This window comes from Rutidosis leptorrhynchoides, chromosome 1 (assembly GCF_046630445.1).
Source record: "Rutidosis leptorrhynchoides isolate AG116_Rl617_1_P2 chromosome 1, CSIRO_AGI_Rlap_v1, whole genome shotgun sequence".
Taxonomy (NCBI): domain Eukaryota; kingdom Viridiplantae; phylum Streptophyta; class Magnoliopsida; order Asterales; family Asteraceae; genus Rutidosis; species Rutidosis leptorrhynchoides.
Genome location: NC_092333.1, coordinates 619,655,250 through 619,683,082, shown reverse-complemented (window position 1 = coordinate 619,683,082; position 27,833 = coordinate 619,655,250). Strand labels below are relative to the sequence as shown.

Genomic DNA, 27,833 nt, shown 5'->3' with positions numbered 1-27,833 from the left:
AATATTTACTTATAACAATTAAATCGCATATCATTTGATATTATATCTCAAATTATTATTTATCTATATACATATTTATTTATAAATAATTATTCGTGAATCGTCGGGAATGGTCTAGGTCAAATGCATTCATGAATAATAGTTCCAATATTTCGAGACTCGGTTTAATAGTCTTTGCTTATCGTCTCGAAATCATATAAAAATAAAGTTTAAATTTGTTCAGAAATTTCCGGGTCGTTACAGTACCTACCTGTTAAAGAAATTTCGTCTCGAAATTTGATCGAGGTCGTCATGGCGAACAATGAGAATGTTTTCATGACACATATGATTTGATAAATAGAGTTTCATCATTATTGATTAATATAGATAAAACGAGTCGATTATGTAAATCGTACGAATGAAGCTATCACAAAAGTGTGAAAAGTTCGTCTTAACTTTTGACGTAGTCATGGTGGATTTCCGAAATTCAAGGAATTTAAGGAAATCTTCTAATCAGAAAGAAAATGTAATAACACGATTTATTAGCAACTATTGAAATTACAGAAGAACAGAAATATGATGGAAATATTTCCGTGATATTCTTAGAAGTTAAGTAGAATGAAAGAGTCGTGTAACATGACACATGATGACGGTAGGGTCTGTGAATCATCACGTTCCATTAGAAACTCAACATGACTTACTGTAATATAATCACGTTGGCCAAGTGTAATTATATTATACTAACTCATGTTTCAATTCCCTACACTTCTCCAAAATTCATTCCTAATTTATACTTAGATTTTACAGAAGTTTCCAATATAATGGAATACAGAAAACACGAAGAGGTATATAATTTCGGACGAAAACATTTATGAAAATATCCTCAGAAATATCGAAGATATTTATGATGATATTTTGGAATTTCTAAGTTTTAAGGTTGATGGAAAAAAAATTTTTCGCAAGATTTTAATCATGAGTACGGAGCAAGATATTCGTTGAAGGTTTCATCGGATCCAGAATTACCTGAATTCTTTAAATATAAGACTTGGTCCTTGTATTTGTCCTTGGTCTCCTTCATGGTTAGCTCAATCTGTTTTTCAGTACCAAATTTTCTATCGAGCATTCCTAACACTTTTTTCTTTATCATCAACTCTTGGCCATTAAGACCATCTACAACATGCTGCTTCGTCGGCATTTCCAAAGTTAACGGATCTGGGTCATCGGTTATTAAACCGAGGTGGTTTCAGGAGAATTGTGTTTTTAGATGATTAAACGCTGATGGTAATATGGTGGAATATAAAAGGTTCTCCGGTAACGATGAGGAAAGCCAATCGTATATATCAAAGTTATAATAAGACTTATTCGAATGAAAGGTCGAAGTTGCTCTGTTGGAGCTGTGACAAAATTGGCTACTTTGGAAAGGGATTGCAAAGCGATTTTCGGTAGTAACATCGCCAAAGGAGCTAGCGCAGATACGTGTTAAACCTTTACTCAGGTTCCAAGAGTTTTCAGGTGCATAACTATATGCATGAATCTTTTCTTCCGTAGATGTAGTGCGGTTGGTTCATCTTCTCGATTGAGGTGTTTTCAAGAATCATGAAAGATTTGAACGCTGATTGTAATCGTCAAGATACAATTGAGGTTTAAGATGAAATCAAGTGGCAAACTTGAAGAATTGTTTAGTTTCATATGTTATAATCAATATTTTAATTCTTTTTAATTGTCCAATATTATTAGTCCACAGTCGATAGTCCACAGTTACAGTTCAACAATTCATATATAGTTTAATATATAATATTCGAATTAATTAAAATATATCATGACCTGTATACGTCTCAGACTCGATCACAACTCAAACTATATATATTATTGTCGAATCAACCTCAACCCTGTATAGCTAACTCCCGCATTACTGCATATAGAGTGTCTATGGTTATTCCAAATAATATATATAGATGCGTCGATATGATATGTCAAAACCTTGTATACGTGTCCCGATATTTAAAGTGCGTAAAATAAATAACAGAAATTAAATGACGATAAATAAAGTGCGTAAAGTAAATAACAGAAATTAAATGACGATAAATAAAATTGCGAGAATGTAAATTGCGAGAATGTAAATTGCGATAATTAAATTGAGATAAATAAAATGTAACCAGTTAGCTAGGAACAGTTAGCGTGGATTCTTAACAATATTTCAATTAGTTAGTTCGTTTGTTTCTAACAAATTTTACTTTGTCCGATGTTTTCTTCATTATGCCACTTGTTGGATTCTGATAGGTCAAAATCCAAATATGAAATTGAATGAAAATGATTATTCTGCGGTGAATGGATACGTATATCGGTGGTGGTAAGTAGGATAGTAAATGATTGTTGAATCAGATTCGAAGAATGTACAATGTAACTTATTAATGTGAAATCTAAATATTCCTCGGATATTACCTACCCGTTAAAATATTTTCATCATTAACAGTTTGTACGAAAGAATTTTTAATTACAATCTTTATGAAAATATACTTGCATATATATTTTCTTCAGATGTAATCATGGATTTAATGAGTTAATATGATATTAAGCTCTTATGATTTTCGTTAGAACTAGAATACATAATCTCTAAAACATTAGAGATTACATAAGTGTCAGGTATATGATATAGAACGATATGTAGAACAAAGATAATCAGTGTAGAACGATACATAGAACGAACATTATGCTCGAGGTACAGAATGAGATGTTGAGGCTTGTGTTGTTGATGGTACAACTGTTGATACTGGTGGTACTGTTGGTGCCGGTGATGCTGCTGAAGCTGGTAAGTTTTGCATCATATTCTCCAAAGCTACTACTCGGGCACGAAGTTCGTTGACTTCTTCTACTAACCCTGGTTGGTTATTAGTGTGAGGTGGAGGTTGGATATCTCCTCTAGTTCCATTAATGGTAGTCTCAAGACGAAAAATTCTCGCAAAAAGGGTATAAACGGTGTTGCGGACAGGTTCGCCGGTTAGCGGGTCGAGTACTCCAAGATTAGGTGGTAGATTCGGTTCATGATATGGAGTACCTTCTTCCCTTCTCCATAGGGTGAGTATGTTGCGAACCCACCCCCATTTTCTCCAGTAATCACGGTAGTTGATTGGTTGGTGTGCTCCTGTCATGCTGTCTTCGGAGTCAGAGGAACTTGGTCGATTCGTAGAGGTCATCGTACGTGATCACAGAAAAGATTTTTGGTATGAAAAGCTTAGTGACAGCAAATGATAGTTGGATGGTATTCTCAATGCATAATATGCCTAGATATATATAGTACCAGGATCCCTTAAATTACGGAGAAATTTACGGAAGATATCAAGCAAAGTCTATCGTAATAGATGCGCTAAGATATGATTTAGTAGATACGCTAAGATATGAGTTTTGTTTATACACTAATCATGCAGTCAATGCAGTAAGATGTGTCTAGACTAAGAATAATGAGCAGGTAATTTCCTAAAGATGATAAGCAGATGATTTTCGACAAAAATGATAAGCCAAAACTTTTGACATGCAGACACGGTCGAAGTCCAGATCCACTAATGCATCTAAACAAATATCAGTTAGACACATTAATGTAAGACCTGTTTCGCTAAGACCACCGCTCTGATACCACCTGTGATGACCCGTCCTTATCCACCTGAACGAAGTCATCAACATTTGGTCCCATTGCGATGATCGACTCCAAGTAATGTCCTTAAAATGAGCTAATGCACAGCGGAAGACTTAATTCGTACCTGAGAATAAACATGCTTAAAAGTGTCAACCAAAAGGTTGGTGAGTTCATAGGTTTGTAATAATAATCGTTTCAATATGTTAATAGACCACAAGATTTCATAATCATAAACATAATACACTCGCAAGTGTATGTAAAGCATTCTAAGTGGTTGAGCACTTGGTAACCATACTTAACATTTAATCAACGTCGCATATTCCCTTTATTATGAAATCTCCCTACACTGTACCAAGTGTAGTAACGAAACGAAGTACTGTGCAACCGTTGAATACTGGTCGTCCAGTCCGGTTGGGGTTGTCAGGCCCGATAGATCTATCAACAGGATTCGCGTTTACAATACCCATGTAAATAGTAGTTACCAAGCTACAGGGAAGTATGCCAGTGGTACAACTCAACGTAGAATATATTTTAAGTACTTGTGTCTATTTCGTAAACATTTATAAAAGCAGCGCATGTATTCTCAGCCCAAAAATATATATTGCAAAAGCAATTAAAAAGGGAGCAAATGAAACTCACCATACTGTATTTTGTAGTAAAAATACATATGACGATATTGAACAACGCAGGGTTGGCTTCGAATTCACGAACCTATATCAATACTATATATATTAACACATATAATAATATTTCATCAAGTTTGTGTATTAAGTATAGTTTTATATAACTAATAATTACTATAATGATAAAAATAATATTAACAGTAATATTGATAATAATAATAGTAATACTATAGTTATTATAATAATAATGATATAACGATACTATTTATAATAAAAATTGTAATAATAATAATAATAAAAATAATAATAATAATAATAATAATAATAATAATAATAATAATAATATAATAATAATAATAATAATAATAATAATAATAATAATAATAATAATAATAATGTTAAAAATAATATTAATGTTAGAAGTAATATTAAAAATGATAATTTTAATAAAAATGATAATTTTAAAAAATGATAATTTTATTTAATAATAAAATTTTTGATAATAATAATAAAAGAAAAGAGAACTACCTTTAAAAGAAGCTTTAAAAAATAAAAGTCCTAGCCCGGGCTCGGACCCGAGACCTCTCGATAACCCGATAACACACCTAACCATCCAAGCTAATATGTTTTTCTGATTTAAAACAAGAACTAATACTATATAACTCGTTTTCAATATTCACCATCTTCGTTGTTACATCTTTTTGACATCAAGAAGCTCACCAACAATTTCAAATCATCTCCTTGTGTCCTCATTTTTAATCTCACTATTAATTAAATGTATATCTTTCTTTTGTGAGTTGTTCGTGAAATTAAAAACCCAAAAAGGGTTCACCTTTTGTCGCCCTCCTATTGTCTCCAGGAGAGTACCACCAATATAAAAATATAACAAACTTACTTCTAACACATGAGTCAAAGTATAGATCAAGCCTTATTTCTACTTAAAAGTCTCGGCCCACAGGAATATAACTAACTCGACCCCTTTATTTGTGTTTTAAATCACCACGGCCCACTATCACTATAGCTCACGGCCCGCACATAAATACAGAAGCTGGATATCATAACGCTTTTTAATTTAAATGAAACAAAAGGTTTAGTGGAAGGTGGGGTTAGTTTGGCACTAGTACTCAACACATCATCATCTCACTCATTATTTTCTTTGTTTATTATCACTTGATCATTTTATGTACCATTTTCATCAACTTATCACCATCGTTGATGTTTACCAGAAACAAAAACGAGAAAATAGCGAGTAGCAATATCATTTTCATTATTGTTTTTATCATCATCTTGTATCTTCTCCATCAACATAAGCGTCGGGTTATTATCATGGCCATCATCATCATATCGTCCGTTTCGTTTGGGAATCAAAAAGAAAAACACAGCTACGGTAGTAGCATCTCCATGTCGACAGCAGTTGACGGCTGTAGGAGTACCGAAGGAAAGAAAAAAATAAAAGATGTTGGCTGTTGGGTAATTCATGAGTGAAACAAAAACTTGTTGCAGGTTTTGATGATAATAATTGATGGCGGTTTGGCTCATGGTTTTATATAAATGATGGTGCAAGTTAAAAGTCGTAAGTGATGGCGGTTTAAAAAGGTGGTTGCATGTGGTGATTCACGATGACTGCAGTGGTTATCGATGGAGAATGTCGGTGGCGACCTTGGGTCAACGAAAAACAAGGAAGTGATGGTGTATGTGGGTGTTATGAAGAAGATGGTTCAATGGATGGTGGTGTTTCACGATGGAAGGTAGGGTGGTTATAGGTGACGTTGAAGAAGAAGAGGATAGGTGGGTTTCGGTTCATCCAGTTTGTATATGTTATGAGTTTTTGTTTTCCTGATTGTATGTTTAATATATGTGGAAATAGGTTGATTGAATATGACATAAAGGATAAATAATACTTTGCTTAAATTATGATATGGATGTCGATTGGTAACAAAATGAAAAGAAGAATATAAATGTGGGGTATTTAGTTATCAATCATAAAAAAAAATGGTGATGAAATAAGAATGGTGGAAGTGGTGGTTTTACCAAAGGTGGTAATTGATCATAAAGGTGTGAACTTTTAGTTTAAATTTTGTGAGTGAGTTACAGTTAGGTTTGGTGTTCTTTTATTTTATTTTATTTTATTTATATATATATATATATATATATATATATATATATATATATATATATATATATATATATATATATATATATATATATATATATATATTAGTTATAATCATAAATAAATATTAATCGAAAATGGAAATTTAAAAAAAAGAGTTACATGTTGTTTATTATATGGAGTCAAATACATGTTTTCTAAAAAAAAAAAGACTTTTCATCTAATGTGATAAGTTTAAATCCCATAAATTACGTACGTCATTATCGTTATAAATACTTTTCTACAAGTTCCATTCATATAAGGCTTTAGTATAAGATGTTTGTTACATAAAGCCAAGCTCACATCATTTTCACCCAGTACATCTCACCAACTTGATATAATGTTTACAATTAAAATTAGTGGATTCCACATAAGTAACTTTAATATTTGGCTCTATCCCCGTACAACAAGTAAATAAATGACAAACACTTGCCGTCTCTAATTAAATTATTACGATTGACAAACATTAATCCAGGAACACATTAATTTAGCACTTCTCGTGCATAAAAAGAAATGAATAGGAGAAACTTGGACTATGTTATGGAAAGGACAATATGATAGAAAGAAATGAGGCGTGAAAATAAAGGAGAAAGAGATAAGTGTGATTTTTATGATAGATTGAAGCCAAATTATATTGTTTTATAAAGAATCAATATGATGATGAATTGGATCTAATTAATTATGAATGTAAGAGTATTTAGGAAGTAATAAAAATTTAAAGTGGAATGAAATGGATATAGTCATATACTACGTCCATATATGGTTTCAAAAGTCTTATATATTGCCAAAATATAATATTTACTTATAACAATTAAATCGCATATCATTTGAAATTATATCTCAAATTATTATTTATCTATATACATATTTATTTATAAATAATTATTCGTGAATCGTCGGGAATGGTCTAGGTCAAATGCATTCATGAATAATAGTTCCAATATTTCGAGACTCGGTTTAATAGTCTTTGCTTATCGTCTCGAAATCATATAAAAATAAAGTTTAAATTTGTTCGGAAATTTCCGGGTCGTTACAGCCGGGAAACTTAACGAAGAACACTTTTATTAATACAAAATACAATTACAATATTACTTACTTACAAGCTTTTCTTCTCTACTCACACTCTTCTCACTTCTGACTTTTTCTCTAATTCTCAACTCACTCTTTTCACAACTTGATTACAAATGAAACTCCTCACCCATATTTATACTTGTCCATGGAAGTTTCTACACACTAGATATTTTCATGGATAAATATCTAGATATTTCTCACCTACAAATATCTATATTATCTAGATTTTTCTACATATAAATATCTAGATATTTCTTTTACATATTAATATCTAGATATTTTCTTATACATATTAATATCTAGATATTTTTTCATACATATTTATAAATTCCATATTATTCCAAATTTGCATTGTATTTTAACATTGGCTGTGTAAATGGGGGGGCTATAAATATGTTGGAATAAATGAGTGGGTGTGATACTTGTTCTCTAAAATCGAACTCACTAGCCAAACACTAAGTAAATAAGTAATCAACCCCCTAAATAGGTTTTACAGGTATTTAGAAGACTTATCAAAACAGCAAACATTATTTAAACAGTACAAGTATGTTTTTGTAATGGATATGGAGATGTTTTAAAGCACCAGATATATACATCAAAATGGATGGTTGACATTCAAATATCAACAAGAAGATAAGATTAATGTGTCCACTAAGGCTATGATTGATTGCAACATAATGAGATGATACAACATTGATTTTTAAATAGTTCACTATTCGGCATATTTGTTCGTAACCTGTAAATGATACATGATCATGAACCACACTACATGTGTAAGTTGTAAATGATAAATGATCATGAATGACACGAATGTATACCGATCATTCAATGTTTAAGTACCCTGTTAACCATTCAGACTTTCATTTTCCTTTAATATTCTTCTTAAGTTAAGTTATATTTAGAATACTTGTCAAATAATAATGTTCTTTTATTTTTTCCATGTAAAAAGTTAATATGATAATTTTACATCTGACAAGTCACATGCTTATTAAGAATCTCTATAAAATATGTTATTGTCATTCAGAACCATATTCAATCAAAACCTTTAAATCATTAGTTACTTATAATTTTATCAAATGAAGCCTAAATCCTTGACCAACAAAATCATAACTCAAAAAGAAATTAAAAAAAAAAAAAAACATAATTTTCCCCAAAGGCTTTTCTCCTTTCTTTTCCTAAATTCAAATACTCCGTAGAAAACTCTCCCCAATCCACCGGCTTTGACCAGGCCTTTTCTTTTATAATTGAAAAAATGTAATTTGAAAAGTAAAATAAAATAAAAAACCTTAAATTGTCTTGTGTTTCCACTTTCCACCTACCTTAAACATAAACCAACTTGCATTCTCAGCCGGTTGTTTATTATCGTTATACAGTCCGTACATTGATACATTAAAAAATGTCATTTTATGATATAAATTTAATTTAATATTCACTGACCCTTGACTTGGTAATAATCTGCTCTTAGTTTCAAATCTTATGCTTGGAATCACTATATATGAACACATCTTCCTGTATCAAATATATATTTGGTCAAATCAATCCAAAACTATGTTTAAAGTGTTACAGAGCTTGTTATATATGAGTGTACTTGTAATATGTATGGTACATGTTGAGACAACAACCCAAAAAAAATCAGTTGAGATCACTAAAGGCATCAATGGCCTTGAAAAAGTCATACTCCATGGAACTTATAACAGTAGTGTTGAGGTATGTAATGTAATGTAATGTATTAGCATTATGTAATATACTGAATATTTAATGTCTTATGACTTATGTTATAGTCTAGTTATACAGTTGTTTACTGAATTTATGATAGTTGACTTTGTACAGTTTTGATTTTTACATATGAGTTGTTGGTTTAATAATTACCAAATAATCTTGGTGTTAATCTTATACAGTAGCATTTTCTAGATCATTATGAGTTATTTCAAATATATATATTTTAGAACAATGTTAAAAATCAATTGAGCTTTTTAGTATAACATTTGTAACAGCTTAATTATTGGGGTGTTATATGTAACTATTCTTGCAGGTATATCTGTATGGAGCTCATTTGACATCTTGGAAAAATAAGCAAGGAGAAGAACTGATTTTTGTCAGTAGTAAGGTACCAGATTAAAGTACTTTTATTTTTAAAAATTTCTTGTTAATCTCTTTAATTATCCGAAAATGCATATGTTTCTTTGCAGGCAATGTTTCAGCCTCCAAAACCGATACGTGGGGGCATTCCGATAATCTTTCCTCAAGTACGTATCTCAAAGTTTGTTTCACTGCTATCGAATTTATAAATTTAATAAAGGCGCTTGCTTTCTTATTGCAGTTCTCAGATTTAGGCTCTCTTCCATCGCATGGATTTGTCAGAAACAGATTTTGGACTATAGACAACGATCAACAGAACGTCACCAATGGAGTTTTTGTTGATCTGTTACTTAAGTCTACTGAAGAGGATTTGAAGATATGGCCTCACAGGTATTTAAATTGTAGTTGTTATATACTTGATAATAATTTGTTGCAGCTTCAGTTGTAACTCCTTGCGTTCATTTATAGGTTCGAGTATCGACTGAGGTTCACTCTGAGTCCTATAGGAGACTTAATCTTGACATCTCGGATTCGAAATACTGACACTGACGGAAATCCGTTTACGTTCATGTCTGTGTATCACACCTATTTCTCTGTTCCTGATATTAGGTAAGTTGAACCTGCTTTGCTTATTTTAGTGTTAACAATATTATTCATTGTGTAAATGATTATCTGTAAAAAAACAGTAAAGTTGAAGTGGAAGGCTTGGAGAAACTTGATTATCTAGACAACTTGAAGAATAGGACCAGATATACTGACCAAGGCGACGCAATAACCATCAACTCAGAGGTAATTCGGTTACCTTTTTCCAGACTTTTTATAAGTTCTGATGGTTACGTTAGGCTAACGAATCATCAATTGGTTACGCAGTTTGACAAGATATATCTTAGCACACCAAAAAAGATTGCAATTCTGGATCATAAAAAGAAACGAAAATTCGTCATTCAGAAAGATGGACTCCCTGATGCAGGTGAAATTGTCTATTCCGCTTTAAACTTTCTCAATGTTCGAGTTTTTGAGCCTTCATGCTCAAGTTTACTGGTGAATTGAATCCGTGTTACATCATGACAAAATTGTGTTCATTTTCTTTAACTTTTTTTAGTGGTGTGGAATCCATGGGAAATGAAGGCCAAAACTATGACTGATTTTGCGGCCGATGAGTACAAAAACATGATTTGTGTAGAGGCGGCAGCAATTGAAAAGCCTATCACGTTGAACCCCGGAGAAGAATGGAAAGCAAGGCTTCAACTTTCGGCCGTTACTTTAAAGCTACTATAGTAAGCTTCTTGAACATCGTTCTTAAGAGTAACAATATCGCGTACTATAGAAAACTATGCAACAGAACTTTTAATACTTATGTAACAAATAAAACATTATTTGCCTGTGTATTTAACTTACTCTATTACGAGTATTATTGTCAATGTTATCGCGCTGATAACAACATAGCATATCAACAAGCAAACTAAACACAAGACAAAGAGCGGAAACAACATTATACGCAGTAATAGTAAGTAATACTCTGAAAAACAGAACCAGAAACAGTTTTGGGGGGTTATATTCCACAACAGCATAAAATGCCTTTTCCCAGACCAATTATCATCGACATCTACTTACTTGTCTCATCTCATAATAATATAATAATAAGTTAACAAACTAAATAACAGAAAACCTTTTTTCCCATATATTATCTCACACAGTATAATGTTGTTGGATCGTATCGATATCAAGCCCCTTGAGCTTCACCACCGATTCAACATGTCCTTTCAACGTAAGCACCTCTCGAAGCCTGTATATATCAACGAATTTTATAAACATCGGTTTATACATTCGAATTCAATCAATAAAACTAAGCTTTTGAAATATAGACAACATACCTTGCAACTTCAGCACGTCTCTTAGCTTGTTCAGCGATTTCAGACAGTTCCCGATAGCTGCTCTTCTCGTTGAATATATTAGACGTTTCTGGCGCTTGAAGCCCGTGCAACGTCCTCTGAGCAAGAGCCCATTGGGCCTCTCTCTCTTCTCTACCATAATCTTTCTTGGTTGTGAAAGCAGTCTGTTTTCAAAATTGTTAGAATTTCGTACATGCGAATTGAATTTTTAAAAATTATAGGAAATGAGTGTACCTTGTTTTCGAGCAAGTTGTTCCACGCTTTCCCGCTAAGGATGTATCGGATGGCGAATTTCATAAGGTCAAGCGGGAAGTAAAACACGATACTGTAGAGCCAGATGACACCGGCCCACCCCCAACCGACTCCCTTGATTCTTGCGAATCCCCAGTTAGCGTAAACTGCTATTACAGTTGCAACCTAAAGTTTTTTAGAATAATAATTAATTAGTAACATAATAATAAAACGAAAATACCTTCACATGCTTAGCATGTGACTGGACTTAATGAAAAAATTAACGACCGTCAGACCGAGGGACTAGCCATGCAAGAAAATTGAAACCATAAGGACGAAGATTGCAAAAAAAGTTTAGGGACTCAGAGTGCAAATTCTTACAACCACACGGACGAGCCGTGTAATATTTTCTAATAATAATAATAATGTTCGAGTTAACAGGCGGAAAAATATAGTTTCTTTACCAGCTGTGCAGCTAAGAATGCACCCAAAAGTAAGAAACCGGGACGTTCAACAAAGGACCAACTTCGAGAACGGGTCACGAAAATTAAAGCCTGGCTCACTATACTGACTTGCAGATATAAAGCCGCCATCATCTCAACTTCATTGTTTCTGAGAGATCTCACACCAAATTTGTCCTGTTTGAGCAAAAACACGAAAACGTGTAAAGATTTTTGTGTGCAATTGTGTAATTATTATTAGGGTTTCGAACGTTTATTTACTTACCGAGAAGAAATCAGTGTCTCTCATGATCCAGAAGAATATGACAGTCATTAAAGCTAGGTAACCGCCAAGCACGATTCCGGTCGCAAAGATCTCTTTCAACTTCCAACTGTCGGGTAACGGAGACGGCTTCACCCTATCCTTTGAGATCGTCATAATTGTTCCTTTACATACAAATAAAAAAAAATCAGTAAGATAAAGGTAATAAAAGTAGGATTTAAATAGAGTGGTATATTTAAAAGTGAAGACTCACCATCGTTAAGTATCGCAATAATCAAAACCATGAAGGGAGAGAAGTCGAACTTCCATATCAAAGCAATGAACATAAATCCAAACTACAAAACGTGCGAAGTATGTTAGACGATTAACGTGGGGGGCATTATAATCGTTAGTGTAATAACTAAATGAAATCTGCAACGTACCACAATACGAATAGTGATAGAAACCGCATAGATCTGCGAAAAAAAGGTCGATTATTACATCAAGTTTTTGTGGAATAATAAAATGACTGAAAGGGGGATACGAGCAAAAGGACTAACAGTGTAATTCTTCATTCTTTGGAAAATTGCTCGACTTGTAAGCACTGCACTGATAATAACACTGAGACCGGGCTCGGTAAGCACAATATCAGAAGCACTCCTGGCGGCATCGGTTGCATCAGCAACCGCAATGCCGATGTCAGCCTTCTTCAAAGCGGGAGCATCGTTCACACCGTCGCCAGTCATCCCACAAATGTGCTTTCTTTCTTGTAACTTCTTCACAATCTCGTACTTGTGTTCTGTAGTACGATTATGTTCATCAAGAAATCAATAATAACATTAAGATACATACAATACTGTAACCACAATAACAATTAAAATAAACACTGACCTGGGAAAACGCCAGCAAATCCGTCAGCTTTTTCAATCAATTCTTCAACCGGGATTGCAGCAATCGATGCATCTTTGTGGCCACCGAGCAACGAAGAAGAAGGGTACATGTTTGTTCCCATACCAAGCCGTCTACCCGTCTCCTTAGCAATCGCAAGCTGATCACCTATACATCAGCATAAAAGGCATGCTTTATGTTTATGTACAGTAGAATAAAAAAAAAAAAAGATATATTTTTTATATATAATCATAAGTATAGTTAAGGTTACCAGTAATCATCTTAACATTTACACCAAGATTGAGAGCTCTGCGAATGGTCTCAGCGCTGTCATGCCTTGGCGGGTCAAATAGCGACAACAATCCAACAAATTGCCATGGACCCCCAGGGCTATCTTTCGATTTTTCAGGCACTTCCTAAAAATTCACATATCCAAAAAATAAAGACATTAAGCGATCGTGATCAACAACAAAACACAGATATTTGAATGTGTATTCACAATTTAAAGGATATTAAACGCAGACCTGTCTTGCAACAGCCAAAGATCGCAGCCCACGTTCTGCGAATTTATCAATCATTGCATGAACTTTCTTCTTCATATCTTCTTTGCACCCACAGAGAGTCAAAATCTGATCAAACAATTAAAAGATACAAACATTAGTTACCAAATAAATTATGTGTGCAACGCGCACAGATTCATAAATTACCTGTTCTGGAGCACCTTTGCTAGTTCTATGCCAATCGCCACGTTCGTCAATATAAGTCAAAGCTGTCCTTTTGTCAACCGGGTTAAACGGAAAGAAATGAACCTCTCTGATTCCAGCTCGAGCCTACAAAACCGAATAAACGTCATCGATATAAATTGGCGCGTCTGATTGAACAAGACGAAGATGTATACAGTACCTCTTTAGGGTCAGCAAGGGTTCCAACAATGGCAGCATCAATAGCATCTTGGTTTTCAGTTCTAGAAGCCCTAGCAGCAAACAGTAGCACCTGATCCTTATCCACACCTTTCGCAAACACCTCAATCAAATTCTTATCAACCGAAAGTTTGTTAAGTGTCAAAGTTCCCGTCTTATCGCTACAAAGCACATCCATTCCCGCCATCTCTTCGATAGCCGTCATCCTTTTCGTAATAGCACCCTGTTCTGAAAGCCTGTGGGACCCAATAGCCATGGTGACCGAAAGAACAGTTGGCATTGCAATCGGAATCCCTCCAATAAGCAAAACCAAAAGATTATCGATTCCGCTTCGATACTGTCGATGCTGAATCGGGTACATAACGATTATTTCAACCAACATTCCAACCGCAATCGAGCAAATACAAAAGTTCCCGATAGCTGTAAGAACTTGTTGAAAGTGACCAACTTGGTTGGTGCTATCGACTAGATGTGCGGCTTTTCCAAAGAACGTGTGGACCCCGGTGGCGATAACGACTGCTTCGATTTCACCTTGTTTGCAAGTTGAACCCGAAAACACTTCATCGTAAGGGTTCTTGTTAACGGGAAGCGATTCGCCAGTTAGAGCAGATTGGTCAATCTTTAAAGGGTCACCTTCAAGAAGACGCGCATCAGCAGGGACGATATCACCGAGTTTGATACTGATGATATCTCCCGGAACCAAGATGGATGCTTCTTGCTCACTCCATCGACCGTCTCTTAAAACCTGTATTAATATCAGATTGGTCAATATTAAATTCGTTTCATTTAACATTGACTAGGATGTGTTTACTTTCCACTTAATGATCTCTTTCTATAAGCTCTTGCAAGCTCTTAATTCAGTAAAGTAAAATTGTTGTTTCTTTGTCATTAATCTGAAAATTAGTCTATTTCTAGGAGACATAAACATAGAATTAGACACGCCTTTTAAAACATAGGTAAATGGAAACAGGACTTAATATATTAAAAAAAAGTAAACAACCCTAATTGTCTAATATAAAAAAGTTGTAGGAATACCTTAGTTTTAGGGGCAAGACCCGCCATGAGTGCAGCAGCAGCATTACCAGCATTGTTTTCTTCAATAAAACTGATGGTTGAGTTGATAACAAGAAGGCACATGATACCAACAAAGTCTTGCCAATCTGGCGGTTTACCGCCTCCGTTAGCCATTGCGATTGCCATGACGGCTGCTGCTTCCATCACCCATGATAGAGGATTCCACATGAACCCAAGAAACTTGAGTAATTTGCTTTCCTGTGATCAATAACAGGGAAAAAAAATTTATTAACCGTCTGAAACGATATAATGGAAGTAAGAATACGAAATTGTCCATCATAATTAAACATGCCTTCTTCTCCTCTAATTTGTTGGGTCCAAAAATTTGAAGCCTTGTGGCTCCTTCATCAGCGCTAAGACCTTCTCGGTTACATTTCAACTGTTCAAACACCTCCTCGATCGGTACTTTTTCCTGTATAATACAGGATCATTAAAATAAACAACATACATAACAAAAACTTAACATGTTATCAGTCTAGCTCTGAATACTTGAAACATATGCAATAATTTGAAATGGCCTAAGTTTTTTATGGTAGTTCTATAAGAAATTGTTAATTTAAATTCAAATTTAATTACGTTAATAATAATTAGCCTTGATTATATTTGTCATTCAAATTTAAAAGAAAGGTGCAAATAATTCAACTATTAGACAACAATAATTGATTACAAAGTATTCAAATAATATTATCACAAAAGTTCATTTGTGTTATTTTGATATTTTTTTTACTTTAATTATATTCCACAACTACAAGTGACTAGGGTATCAGGTTCCATTGATTGTGACCCAGCACAAAAATCAGGCAAGAGAATCAAGTCCACCAAAAATAAGAACATTTATATTTTATTTTGGAAAGAAACAAACAAACAAACAAACAAACAATTGATTAAAAAACCAAACTAGCTACCAAAGGTTTTTGGCCCTTTACTATTTGTTTCCTAAGCTGCTTTGGACACACTCGCACACACATGGATATGGAAACCAGACAGACATCTAACATGTATGACCATTGCTTGTTGGTGAGGTTTGGCATATATCCTAATCTCCTCATCACAATTCACACAACTTTACACATAACACATATATAAGATTGGGTGGGGATGTGGGGTTAGGGAGATATAACCTAATATAGTCCATGTTATTAAAAAACTAGGTGAAAAAACATATAGTATATTTTTTTTTTTTGAAAAGCAACAAGAATTTTTATTAATAAACTGATGAGGCAGCCCAAAACAGAAAAAACATATAGTATATGGCTCTTATTAAAAAGAATAATAATAAAGTAGTACTATAACAATGACTATAAAAAGCCATTTTGTTCCAAAGGAAAACAATATACTAACCTATCTGATATATATTTAAAATGATAACTTATTTTTTGTCCTCCACATATAAACTATCACCTTTTATTAACATGTAAGAGTACAGATTAACATATAGGAACCAAAATTACAAATTATTACTTTTTTTTTTTTTTTTGAGTAAAGGGTTGTACCAGATGTCATAAAGATTACATATAACTAATCTGAAAAGTGAGTGTTTATAAAAGAATTAAACAATACAAAAAAGAAACAGTTGTGTATGAAAAAACACTGTTTACATGTGGTATGTGTATATGAATAAAAATAAAAAACAAGAGGAAACAGAGTCATGAAAGCTTGAGTAACGAAAGTTGACTTTCAATTTAACTAAATAATGGACCCCATTTTGTAGTTTATCATCCATCCACTAAAAAGATAGCACCTTGGCTTTCATAAAAATTAAAATAAATGGGTGGGGTGTGTCACTCACAAAACAGATAATCAAAAAGTATCTCTAAAAGCCAACCAAATCACACGATAAAGCAACACACCACAAAGAGTATTCCGTGCTCAAAAAAAGTTTGTGGGCCAAATTAAATAGTTACGTGTTAGAAAATAAAAGATAATTAATGCAAATTATGTGTGCCAGAATTCAAAATGCAATATTAAACGTTTTTCTGTTTACTATGGAATGAATAAAGAATAAAATGGGTTGTTGTTGTTGTTTGGTGTGATAAATAAATCCAAGAAACAGAGTCAGGGGTGTTTGGACAGAGCCGTTAAATAAACAATAAACAACTAGTAGTAAATAAATAAAGAAAAGAATTTAAAAAAGAAAAAAAAAACCACATAAAATATGACTACAAGGGTACTACGGACATGTACCATAAACCCTCTTCCCAAAATTCAACAAACACATTCTCATGAGTTTTTTAATTACCTACTGGTACTGGTATTGTACTACACTTCTCTCTCCTTAATTACTGGAGTAATTATTATTATTACGGAGTATTATTACTAGAGACATTTGTCAAATTTATTCTTAAGAGTATACTACGAATAACTAATGATTTATTATTTATTACTCCGTTTAAAAGTATACTATGAATAAACGTCGATATTTTGTCTTTGTAAATTGGTAAAAGGTAGAGGGTATATCAAAGCCTAAATATGTAAATGAAAAAAAAATTATAATTACTAGTTACTAGTCCGGGGAAATTTTTTATTAGTACAAAAAAATAACCTTAGTCAATAAAAAGGTAAAGACTATTAAAGTATTAATAGCAGGAGATGTGTAGTTGTGTCATCCATTTTAATGTTGATAGTATATTAAATTAAATTATTTGAAGAAGATAAACATTTACAAGCCAGAATTGTTTTCATTCACAAAAGCATAATCCACTTTTAACAAGTAACTAATTAAGTTTATTTTATTTTTATTTTCATTTCAAACGATTTTAGCAAAAAAAATCTCAACGGCATATCCGGATTTTTCTAACAAAATAAAATATTCTAATATTCAACCAACTTATCAACACAAAAAATATATGTTAAATAAAAATGAAAATCCAAATATCTGCAGTATTTCCTCCCTGATTTACTGAAGATTCGTAGCTCAATCTTTGACTAATAATTTCAGTAAACAAACGTTTTAATAACCCCAGTAAACAAAAGTTTTTTGACCGTAAACATCAGTCACATGTTACGTCAATTTATTTTCACAATCACAACATTAATTTGAAAATTGCACAATTCCATTTGATCACGCAACTTCAGTAGAAAAAAAAAAAAACACATCATAAATAAATCGAAATACAAATACTCCGTAGTAAAATTAGATATAGAGAGAGAATAATTGAGACTTGAGAGTGATAGCAGAAAAATAAATAGTAGTTTAATAAATAAATTAGGTTTAAAAATGTGAATTGCTGAAAACTAATTTGTCAATTAGTAAGCAAACCGTACAGAAATTGAAATTAATATTTTAATGAATGAATTCGTAACTGAAATAAACACGAATATAAAACGAATCAGTGAACATGTGTCAACACTCGAACAATTAAAAAATAATTAACACATGATTTATGCTGCGTTAATTGACGATGATGATGATGATGATGCTTAATTTCGTATCAAATTTAAACATTAATATATAAGTAAATCAAAATTTTCAAAAATATGTGTAATAAAATAAAATAAAAAATAAAAAGGAGCGTTAATTTGAGGATACCAGATCAACAGTCTCGTTTTTAATCTCTTCGAGACTAAGAGCTTTATCGCCGCCCATTTTTTGAAGAGGAGTAAGACCGGCGATGACGCCGAGAAATGGAAATAAAATTTAATCAATTAATTAATTGATGGAATTAAAATTAAATAAATAGGTGTGTATTTGTAAGATTAATGTAGAGAGAGAGAATGGAGTTTCAGAGTGTGTTTGTATTATTTTCTCCTAAAAACTCAAACTCGAGAGAGAATTGGTGGTGGTGGTGGTGGTGGTGGTGGAGGAGAGAAAAGGGTTTTTAGAGGTGAGATGCACTGAGACTCATTTTATAGTTGAGTATATATATATATATATATTTTTTATTTTACCAGATTTTTATTCACTCATTTCCTACCCCCACCCGTTCAAACCTCCACCTTCTATTACTTTTTCTATCTTTAGACCTTTATTTATTATCCTTTTTATTTTTTAATTTTCGGAGAAAATTTTCTAACGGTATTTATTAAAGTAGTGAAATGAACCAGAAACTACGAGTTTATTTAAATCAAACAGTTTAATGACATGTATTAGGCATTAAGTGAACGTAAATGCTAAAGTCATTTAGTTTAATGACCCGTGGAACCACATATTCTGACTAAGAAACTTGTTGTTTTTATAAATATATTGATATACTTAATTTGTTCAGAATAAATGAACTACATTTATTCTCCCACGATATTATTTCAATTTTAATTACAATTACTATTTTCTTTGTCATAAAAGCCGACATTACAACATTTTATTGAGACATGTATTTTGTATACATATGTAACGTAAAATCACGTAAAGAGAATCTATCTTTGAATAATAATTAATAATAATAATAATAATATAATAATAAAGTTTCCTTTAAAATTGAGTATTTGTATTTTTAATAATAACCATTAGTAATAACAAATGTCTCTTTAATTTTAAAAAAAAATACAATTGTTATATGAAGATTGTACAATATGCTTCAAAGTTTGTACATGTGTTCGTGAAGTGTTATGTAAAAGATTGTACAATTTGTTTAAAGTTTGTACATATTGCCTTAGGAATGTTTTATCATAAGGTTGTAAATAATGCTTTAAATATTATACATATGGTCATTTAGGTGTTTTACCATAAGGTTGTACATAATGTTTCAAATATTGTAAATATGGTCATGAGGGTGTTTTATTATAAAGTTGTACATAATGCTTCATATATTATACAATGAACATGTTAATATTTTTGTTAAATATAATTAATTATTTAATGACATCATCTGATGGGCTTAGAAATTTTTTCTTTATTTTTGTATTTTTTTAAGCTTCAATAATCCTTATTTATAATATCATCATTTTAGAGATTTATATGATAGTATAGATTACTTGGACAATTTTCATCCGTAAAATTTGGTAATGCTAACGTAGAGTTAGAGAATGCACATTTTGACATGTTGATTTTGACGTGGCAAAAGTCAAGTTGTAACCTGTCCTAGTGAAAAAAATGTCAAAAAAAGATCACATGTTTTTTATTTATTTATTTATTTTATTTTTTTTGTATCCAACAAGTTTTTTGGGTTACCGCGCGTTGCGGCGGCGAACCTCTTATATACATATATATATATATATATATATATATATATATATATATATATATATATATATATATATATATATATATATATATATATATATATATATATATATATATATATATATATATATATGTGCATGATCAATGGAGAAGTAACCAATCGGGGGGAAGCAGGGGGAAGCAAAATTTTTTTTTTCCGGCTTTTTGGAATTTTTTTTTCGGCATCAAGATCACACGAAAATATGAACATTTAGAAAAGACACTTCGTGATGAATGTTATTATTTAGGCGGGAAAACGATCGACAAAAATAACATTCAAGATAATATTGTTCGTGAAGAATATGAATGTTTTTTTCCATGTTTTGTGAAGTAAAATTTAGCCCGATTTAGAGTTTAGGGTTTAGGGTTTATTCCATAAACCCAAAACACCAAACCCTAAACCCTAAACCGTTCGTGTTAAAAACTCAATCTAAATCCTAAATCTAAACCTTAAACCCTAAAATTCTAAACCCTAATATCTAACCCTATGAACCCTAATATCTAAACCCTAACAGCTAAAATCTCAACATACGTTCGAAAAACATGATAATTGCTATATATTACTTCTTCGAGCGTTTTCTCGCCAAAATAAAAATATTTATCACAAAGTGTCTTTATTAAATGTTCATATTTTCATCCCATCTATAATGTTCGTGAACAAAGTTTTTTTAAAAAATGGAAATTTTTTTTTTATTTCCGCCCGCTTCCCCCCGATTGGTTACTTCCCTCTTGATCCTACCACTATATATATATATATATATATATATATATATATATATATATATATATATATATATATATATAACATAATTAGTCAGATTTTCGTTGTACACAACATATCTTTTAGAGTAAATACTTAAATGTTATTAACCATAAAAAATCAAAGATAAGTATGTTTCAAGTAAATAATTAAAATAGTTAAAATCAACATAATTTGAATATTCTTTGGTATTGAAGTAGTAAAGTGTGGAAGTAGAAAAGAATATTGTAAAGAAAAGGAGGAGGTAAGTAAAAGATTAAAAAAAATATTTTAAAAAAATAGTGGTAATGAAAAAATAAATGATGTCATGTACAAATTATAAGAAAAGTTTGATTGAAAAAAGAATTTAAAAATAATAGAATGTGAGTGAGATGACTTAATTAGAGGAAAAAACGTTAAGGGGTGCATTATGAAAATTTTAATAAAATGAGGGAATAATGGGTAAAAAGTAAAAAAGAATAAAAGGGAAAAAGATGAAGGGAGAGATGGGGATCGAACCCGTAACCTTTCGATAGGTAACCCAAATGCTTAACCACTAAGCCGTCAGTGCTTTTTGTTTTAATTTACATTGTGTAGTAGTTAACCTTTAAAAAAGTGGTTTTAAAAGAACCCAAAAACACCAGCAGTTTTATCCTTGAAAGTTATTGTTATTACAAAATGGGCCTAATTAAACAGTAGCTTTTGTCGATTTCCATTTGAATATATTTATAATATTCACTGGTCAACTTATGGTCCCTTCACGTTATATGATGCGGCGCATCACATACAGATGCGGCGCAGCTGTGCCTGTTCAACCAACCTTAGTTTGTTTATGTACAAATTAGTTCGCGACTCAAGCTAACTCGTTAACCCTTTTACGGACGTGCACTCCACTCCAAATCCATTCTAGAGTATCTTAAGATAGCTATCACTTTCAACTTAGTAAATTCAATACACTAAAACGACTTGTCGGATCACACTAAAATTACTAACATATAACCTACTGTATTTAATAAAAAATATTTATAATATGAAATAATAATATATAATTGCTTTCGATTTTGATATTTATATTTTTTTTAACTGGCGTATTTCTTTACATGTATAAAAAAGCAAGACATTAGAACTAGAAAAATGAACAATCATACATGTAAAACATATAACCTAGAGACAACAACCATCATGATAGTAAAACACATTTGCAAAATCATCTAAACAGACATAAATAAAATCATCTCAGACTTGCGATAAAATGGACAATATAAAAATTTATCAATATACTACTAAACTATTTTAGATGTTTATACAATACAACATTATAATGCAGGGTTGTACAAATCATCAACGGAATAAAAAGATGATAGATAGTGTCTTTTTTCCCAAATAGATGAGATGATAAGTACAAGTTAAAAAAATGTGAAATAAAAAATGTTTTCAAACACGAATTTGTAAATGGCCAATGACATCATGTGACTTCTATAAAGCAGCAAACCGTCCTTACGGGTTTTTTTGGACTACAATCCAATCGGTTGTACAAATATAGACTAAAATGTAGTCACGTATAGCGTGATGTATATATGACCATACTAAAATTATATATATATTTATATATATATATATATATATATATATATATATATATATATATATATATATATATATATATATATATATATATACATATATATAAACCAAAAAGTTTTTCTTGATTGTGGTTGAAAGTTATTTATGGATTGTTATATGTATAGAAGATTATATATATTATTTACAATTTACAATTATTATTATATTATATGAAATAATAAATATAAAATCTAAAAAACCTAAACCCGTACGTTTAATATTACTTCGCATGTTAATATATTTTGGAAAGAAAATCTCCATTCCCTATACAAGCGAAGATGCCATGTATATATGTGTATGAATTTTGTAATTTAAGTGTCTGCATACATGTAAGATGTTTAATATCATTTAAAAAAAAAAAAAGAAATTTGTCAACACATGGGCTCTTAAATAATTCTTATACTTTTTCTATTTGCAAATCACGAGCTCTTAAACTCAAAATAATTTTTAAAATTTGTCAACACTACGGGCTATTAAAAAATTATTATACTTTTTCTATTTTTTTAATATCGCTATTTACATACCAATTTGAAATGCATATTACATTTTTTTTGCATGGTTTTTTACACACCCGTGCAACATACGGGCTCAAAAACCTATGAATTTTGAAATTTAAGTGTCTGCATACATGTAAGATGTTTAATATCATTTTTTTTTTAAAAAAAAATTGTCAACACACGGACTCTTAAATAATTCTTATACTTTTCCTATCTGCAAATCACGAGCTCTTAAACTCAAAATAATTTTTAAAATTTGTCAACACTACGGGCTATTAAAAAATTATTATACTTTTTCTATTTTTTTAATATCGCTATTTACATATCAATTTGAAATGCATATTACATTTTTTTGCAAGGTTTTTTACACACCCGTGCAACGCACGGACTCAAAAACCTAGTATATATATATTTTGAAAAGCAAGATAATTTTATTATATAACTTCAAGAAGAATTATATTTTCTAGAAAGTGAAAATATATGAAAAATAATAATCATACAACTTAAGGAGTTAAGGTAATAGTTAAACCTTTCAAATGTAATATTATACAAGATTTAAAACTCATCCTTGCAATAATGTCTTCACAAATTTAATTATATAAAGTAAAGTTTTAAGAAGGAACATAATAACTTTATTAATTATTAACTTGAGTTTAAAGATTTAAAATGGAACGTTTATAATTATCTTATCAAGTTATTCATTTATAATAGGAATTGATCGTCATCAAATGTTTTCAATTTATGTTATCGTTTTACCATAATACGATTAAATATTTTAAGTTTTTCTATTTTTGATAACCATGATGATTACGATCAAAATTCCATATATAAATATAAATATTTTATAAAACAACAAGTTATTTGCTAGTAATGAGGTTTAGAAAATAATATTGACAAAAGATATGAAACTTAATGTGTTGGATTGATTTCAAATTTTTACAATCAAATCTTTATATAGAGGATTAAAGCAAAACATAATCATGACACAACAACAACTAGAGTCACTAGTAAAGCCAGATGACAACTAGCATACATGTTAATACACCAATATGATAACTAGCATACATGTGAACACACCAACAACTAGACCTAATAAAACAAGATAAAAGGCAACTTGATTATACAAGTATGAAATTTTTTTTTTAATAATGTCAAGTTGGACATTAAATACCTTAACCATTAATTTGGTAAATAATGGCCTAAACCCATTTGGACATGTTGAGCAACTTGAGCAATAAAATCCGAAATCAAGTTGAGCAAATTGAGCCACTAGAGTTGTGCACTAATATTTTAAAACTCCCCCTTAGTGCAAACTCTCGATCAAAAATCCCCAACGGGACTCGAAATTTCATGAACTTAGCTTTCATTAGAGCTTTAGTAAAGATGTCGGCTACTTGATCATTTGTCTTTACATTTGCTAGCTCGATTTTCCACTAAGAAACTTTTCACGAATGAAATGATACCTCATTTCTATATGCTTAGTACGAGCATGAAAAACAGGATTTGAAGCAAGTTTGATTGCACTTTCGTTGTCACATTTCAATTTGACAACATAATCTACTTCTTCAAGTATGTCACCAATCAATCTTCTTAGCCAAGTACACTTTTGAGCTGCCATAGTTGCAGCTATGTATTCCGCTTCTGTGCTAAACAAAGCAACAACATCTAGCTTCTTGCTGCACCATGTAATAACCGCGGAACCCATGTTAAAACAGTAACCCAAAGTTGAATGGCGGTCATTTGCGTCCCCCATCCAATCTGCATTTACGGAACCATTTAACCAAACATCATCACACTTCTTATACCACAAGCCGTGGCTGAATGATCCTTTCACATAACAAAGGATCCTTTTAGCTGCATCAAGATGAACATTAGTTGGACATTGCATAAATTGTGAAACAATGCCAATCGAGTAAGCAATTTCCGGTCTTGTGATGGTTAGATTAATCAAACTTCCAACCATTTGTCAGAACAACTTCACATCCTTGAGCTCTTTTCCTTGATCCTTCTTCATTTTGAGGTTTGGTTCCAGTGGCGTAGTTATAGGCAAGGTTGCAAAATTCGCTATTTGGAGATTAATCGGTCGGGATTTTGGAAGGATTAATCGTAAATTCGAGGATTAATCGTAGATTAATCAGATTGTACTGTATACATTTAAATATTAAATTTCAAAAATTATATGTGTAACTATAGAAAAAAACCATAAATATAAAAATAATTTTTAACATAATTGTCTAAAATTGTTCATTTTGCTTCAAAACTATAAAATTTTAGTTTAAATTTATGTTAAAATATTAACCATTTTTTACTTTGACTGACTTTGATTACTAAATTCGATTTTGATTCATCAATTGACGTTGACCATTTAATTAAACGGATTTATAGAAATCGGAACGGATTGCTCCTAAAAATGATTAATCGGGGATGAATCGGCGAGTGATCGGGTTTTTTACAACACTAGTTATAGGCTTTGACTCCCCCATGTTGAAACGTTCCAAGAGACTTCTTGCATAACCCCTTCGAGAGATTAGGTACCCGTTTTCTAGCTTATCGACTTCCAAGCCAAGAAAGCAATCAATCTCCCCCAGATTCTTCATTTCAAAACGAACCGAAAGATCATCACTTAAACGAGATATTTCTGACTCGTTTCCTCCGGTGATAATCATGTCATCAACATATAGTAATACCAAGACATGAATACCTGATTCTTTCTTCACAAATAAATTAGAATTCGCATCAGAAATTTTAAAACCACAAAAGACAAGGTATTGTGCGACCTTACCATACTAAGCTCTCGTAGCTTGTTTCAAGCCATAAAAAGCTTTCTTCAACCGTCACACATATTCTGGAAATTGATTTGAAGTAAACCCAATAGGTTGTTCCATGAACACCCCACAATCAAGCTCTCCATATAGAAAAGCATTCTTCATATCAAGTTGCCACAATTTCCACCCTTTATAAGCCGCTAGTGAGATTATTGTTCTCACCGTCACCATTTTAGCTGCGAGGCTAAAAGTTTCTTCATAATCAAGCCCATAACTTTGACAAAAGCCACGAGCAGCCAAACAACCTTTGAACCTATTAATGGTTCCATCCGAGTTCTTCTTCAAACGGTACACCCATTTGCAAGTAACCGGTTTACATGCTTCTGGTTTCTTAACAAGCTCCCAAGTTTCATTATTTTCCAATGCATCAATCTCCTCTTGCATTGCTTTTCTCCAATCCGGAGAATATTTAGCTTCTTCATAACATGTTGGTTCTTCAGTTAAGCCACCTGAAAAGAAACAAGTTGTGACCGTGTTCACCTCATAGTCACTTAGATGTCTTAGTTGTCTCTTTTCTCTTGTTGATTTTCTAACTTGAGTTGGTACTTCTTCACTATGTGCCTCTTCTTGAGTTTGAGAAACACCATCATTCGCACTTTCTTCTTGTGAGTCGAAGCTAGGAAACATAAATTTGTAATCTCTATTTTCTTCACCATTATTGCTTGATTCAGAAAATTGAGAAGCCACTTCATCAAATATCTCATCTCTTGAAGTGGTAAACTTCTTTGTTTTTAGATCCATACACCTCCACCTTTCCTGTGAGAATCATAACCAACAAAAATACACTTTCAAGCTTTTGGGTCAAGTTTGGTTCGGCTAGCTTTTGGAACATGAACATAACAAATAGAACCAAACACCCTATAATAGCTTACATTAGGCTTTTCACCATAAGCTAGCTCAAAAGATAATTTTTGTGTACCTGGCCAAGATGGTAACCAATTAGACACATGAAAAGCACATTGAAGTGTTTTCGCCCATAGCTCCTTAGGTAATCCTTTGTAATGCAACTAACATAAGCATATTGAAACAAGGTAAACAATCTTCCTTTCCAAAACACCATTTTGTTGAGGAGTATCCGGACAAGTCATTTGACGAGAAATACTGTTTGTTTTACAATAGGTAAAGAAATCATTTGACATGAATTCTCCACCATTATCACTCCTAAGAGCTTTTACCTTTTTTCAAATTCGAATTCTACCGCTTCTTTGAACTCTGTGAACTTTGATAAGGCTTCACTTTTCTCCTTTAGAAATTTCACCCAAGTGAACCGAGAATAGTCATCAATTAAAACCATGACATAACAGTGACCGCTATAACTTGGTGTTCTTGTTGGCCCCATCAAATCCGTATGAATCAAGTCAAACAAACCTTGTTTTCGATTTGTTGACTTCTTATATGGAAGTCATGAAACAACCCAACCCGTATTAAACACGAGTAAATTTTTTTTTTTTAACATAAAAACCATTAGCGCCCAATTAAACGGTTACATACAACCCATTTAACAATATCACAAGTTTAATGTTTACAAAAGGCACGAAGGCCATTAATCAAATGTGATACAAGTTCAACCCACTTAAAATGATAGTTTTAATCCAGACTACACCCGAGCATTGTTTGGGGCTAAACTACCCAAAACGCTAGGTCGGCTTCAAAAGCTTCAACACAAATCCAACATGGGGAACTAGTATCCAACAACCCCCATTCCCTTCTCCGCACATGCATCTAAAAAGATAAACAACGAGAGGGATA

General features: G+C 31.9%; 4 protein-coding genes across 4 annotated transcripts; 1 reads left to right on the top strand and 3 right to left on the bottom strand.

Moving 5' to 3' along the window:
• The first annotated feature begins 8,898 nt into the window (after nt 1–8,898).
• Nucleotides 8,899–10,952, top strand: LOC139881415 (putative glucose-6-phosphate 1-epimerase). Its single transcript, XM_071866152.1, has 8 exons — nt 8,899–9,163; nt 9,489–9,563; nt 9,646–9,702; nt 9,777–9,925; nt 10,004–10,144; nt 10,222–10,324; nt 10,406–10,505; nt 10,638–10,952. The coding sequence occupies exons 1-8, from the start codon at nt 8,933–8,935 to the stop codon at nt 10,811–10,813; spliced, it is 1,032 nt and encodes a 343-aa protein (XP_071722253.1). The 5' UTR covers nt 8,899–8,932; the 3' UTR covers nt 10,814–10,952.
• Nucleotides 10,953–11,064: 112 nt separating this feature from the next.
• Nucleotides 11,065–19,028, bottom strand: LOC139880130 (plasma membrane ATPase 4). The gene is made up of 16 exons (XM_071865493.1): nt 18,772–19,028; nt 15,535–15,654; nt 15,204–15,440; nt 14,152–14,913; nt 13,956–14,078; nt 13,773–13,877; nt 13,520–13,664; nt 13,252–13,416; nt 12,921–13,159; nt 12,804–12,836; nt 12,635–12,716; nt 12,385–12,545; nt 12,123–12,296; nt 11,662–11,844; nt 11,410–11,591; nt 11,065–11,321 (listed from the first exon to the last, which is right to left on the bottom strand). The coding sequence occupies exons 1-16, from the start codon at nt 18,826–18,828 to the stop codon at nt 11,225–11,227; spliced, it is 2,865 nt and encodes a 954-aa protein (XP_071721594.1). The 5' UTR covers nt 18,829–19,028; the 3' UTR covers nt 11,065–11,224.
• Nucleotides 19,029–24,676: 5,648 nt separating this feature from the next.
• Nucleotides 24,677–25,222, bottom strand: LOC139848394 (secreted RxLR effector protein 161-like). Its single transcript, XM_071838132.1, has one exon. The coding sequence runs from the start codon at nt 25,220–25,222 to the stop codon at nt 24,677–24,679; it is 546 nt and encodes a 181-aa protein (XP_071694233.1).
• Nucleotides 25,223–26,093: 871 nt separating this feature from the next.
• Nucleotides 26,094–27,423, bottom strand: LOC139848384 (uncharacterized). The gene is made up of 3 exons (XM_071838122.1): nt 27,283–27,423; nt 26,957–27,091; nt 26,094–26,840 (listed from the first exon to the last, which is right to left on the bottom strand). Exons 1-3 carry the CDS (start codon nt 27,421–27,423, stop codon nt 26,094–26,096), a joined length of 1,023 nt encoding a protein of 340 aa, XP_071694223.1.
• Between the last annotated feature and the right edge of the window lie 410 nt (nt 27,424–27,833).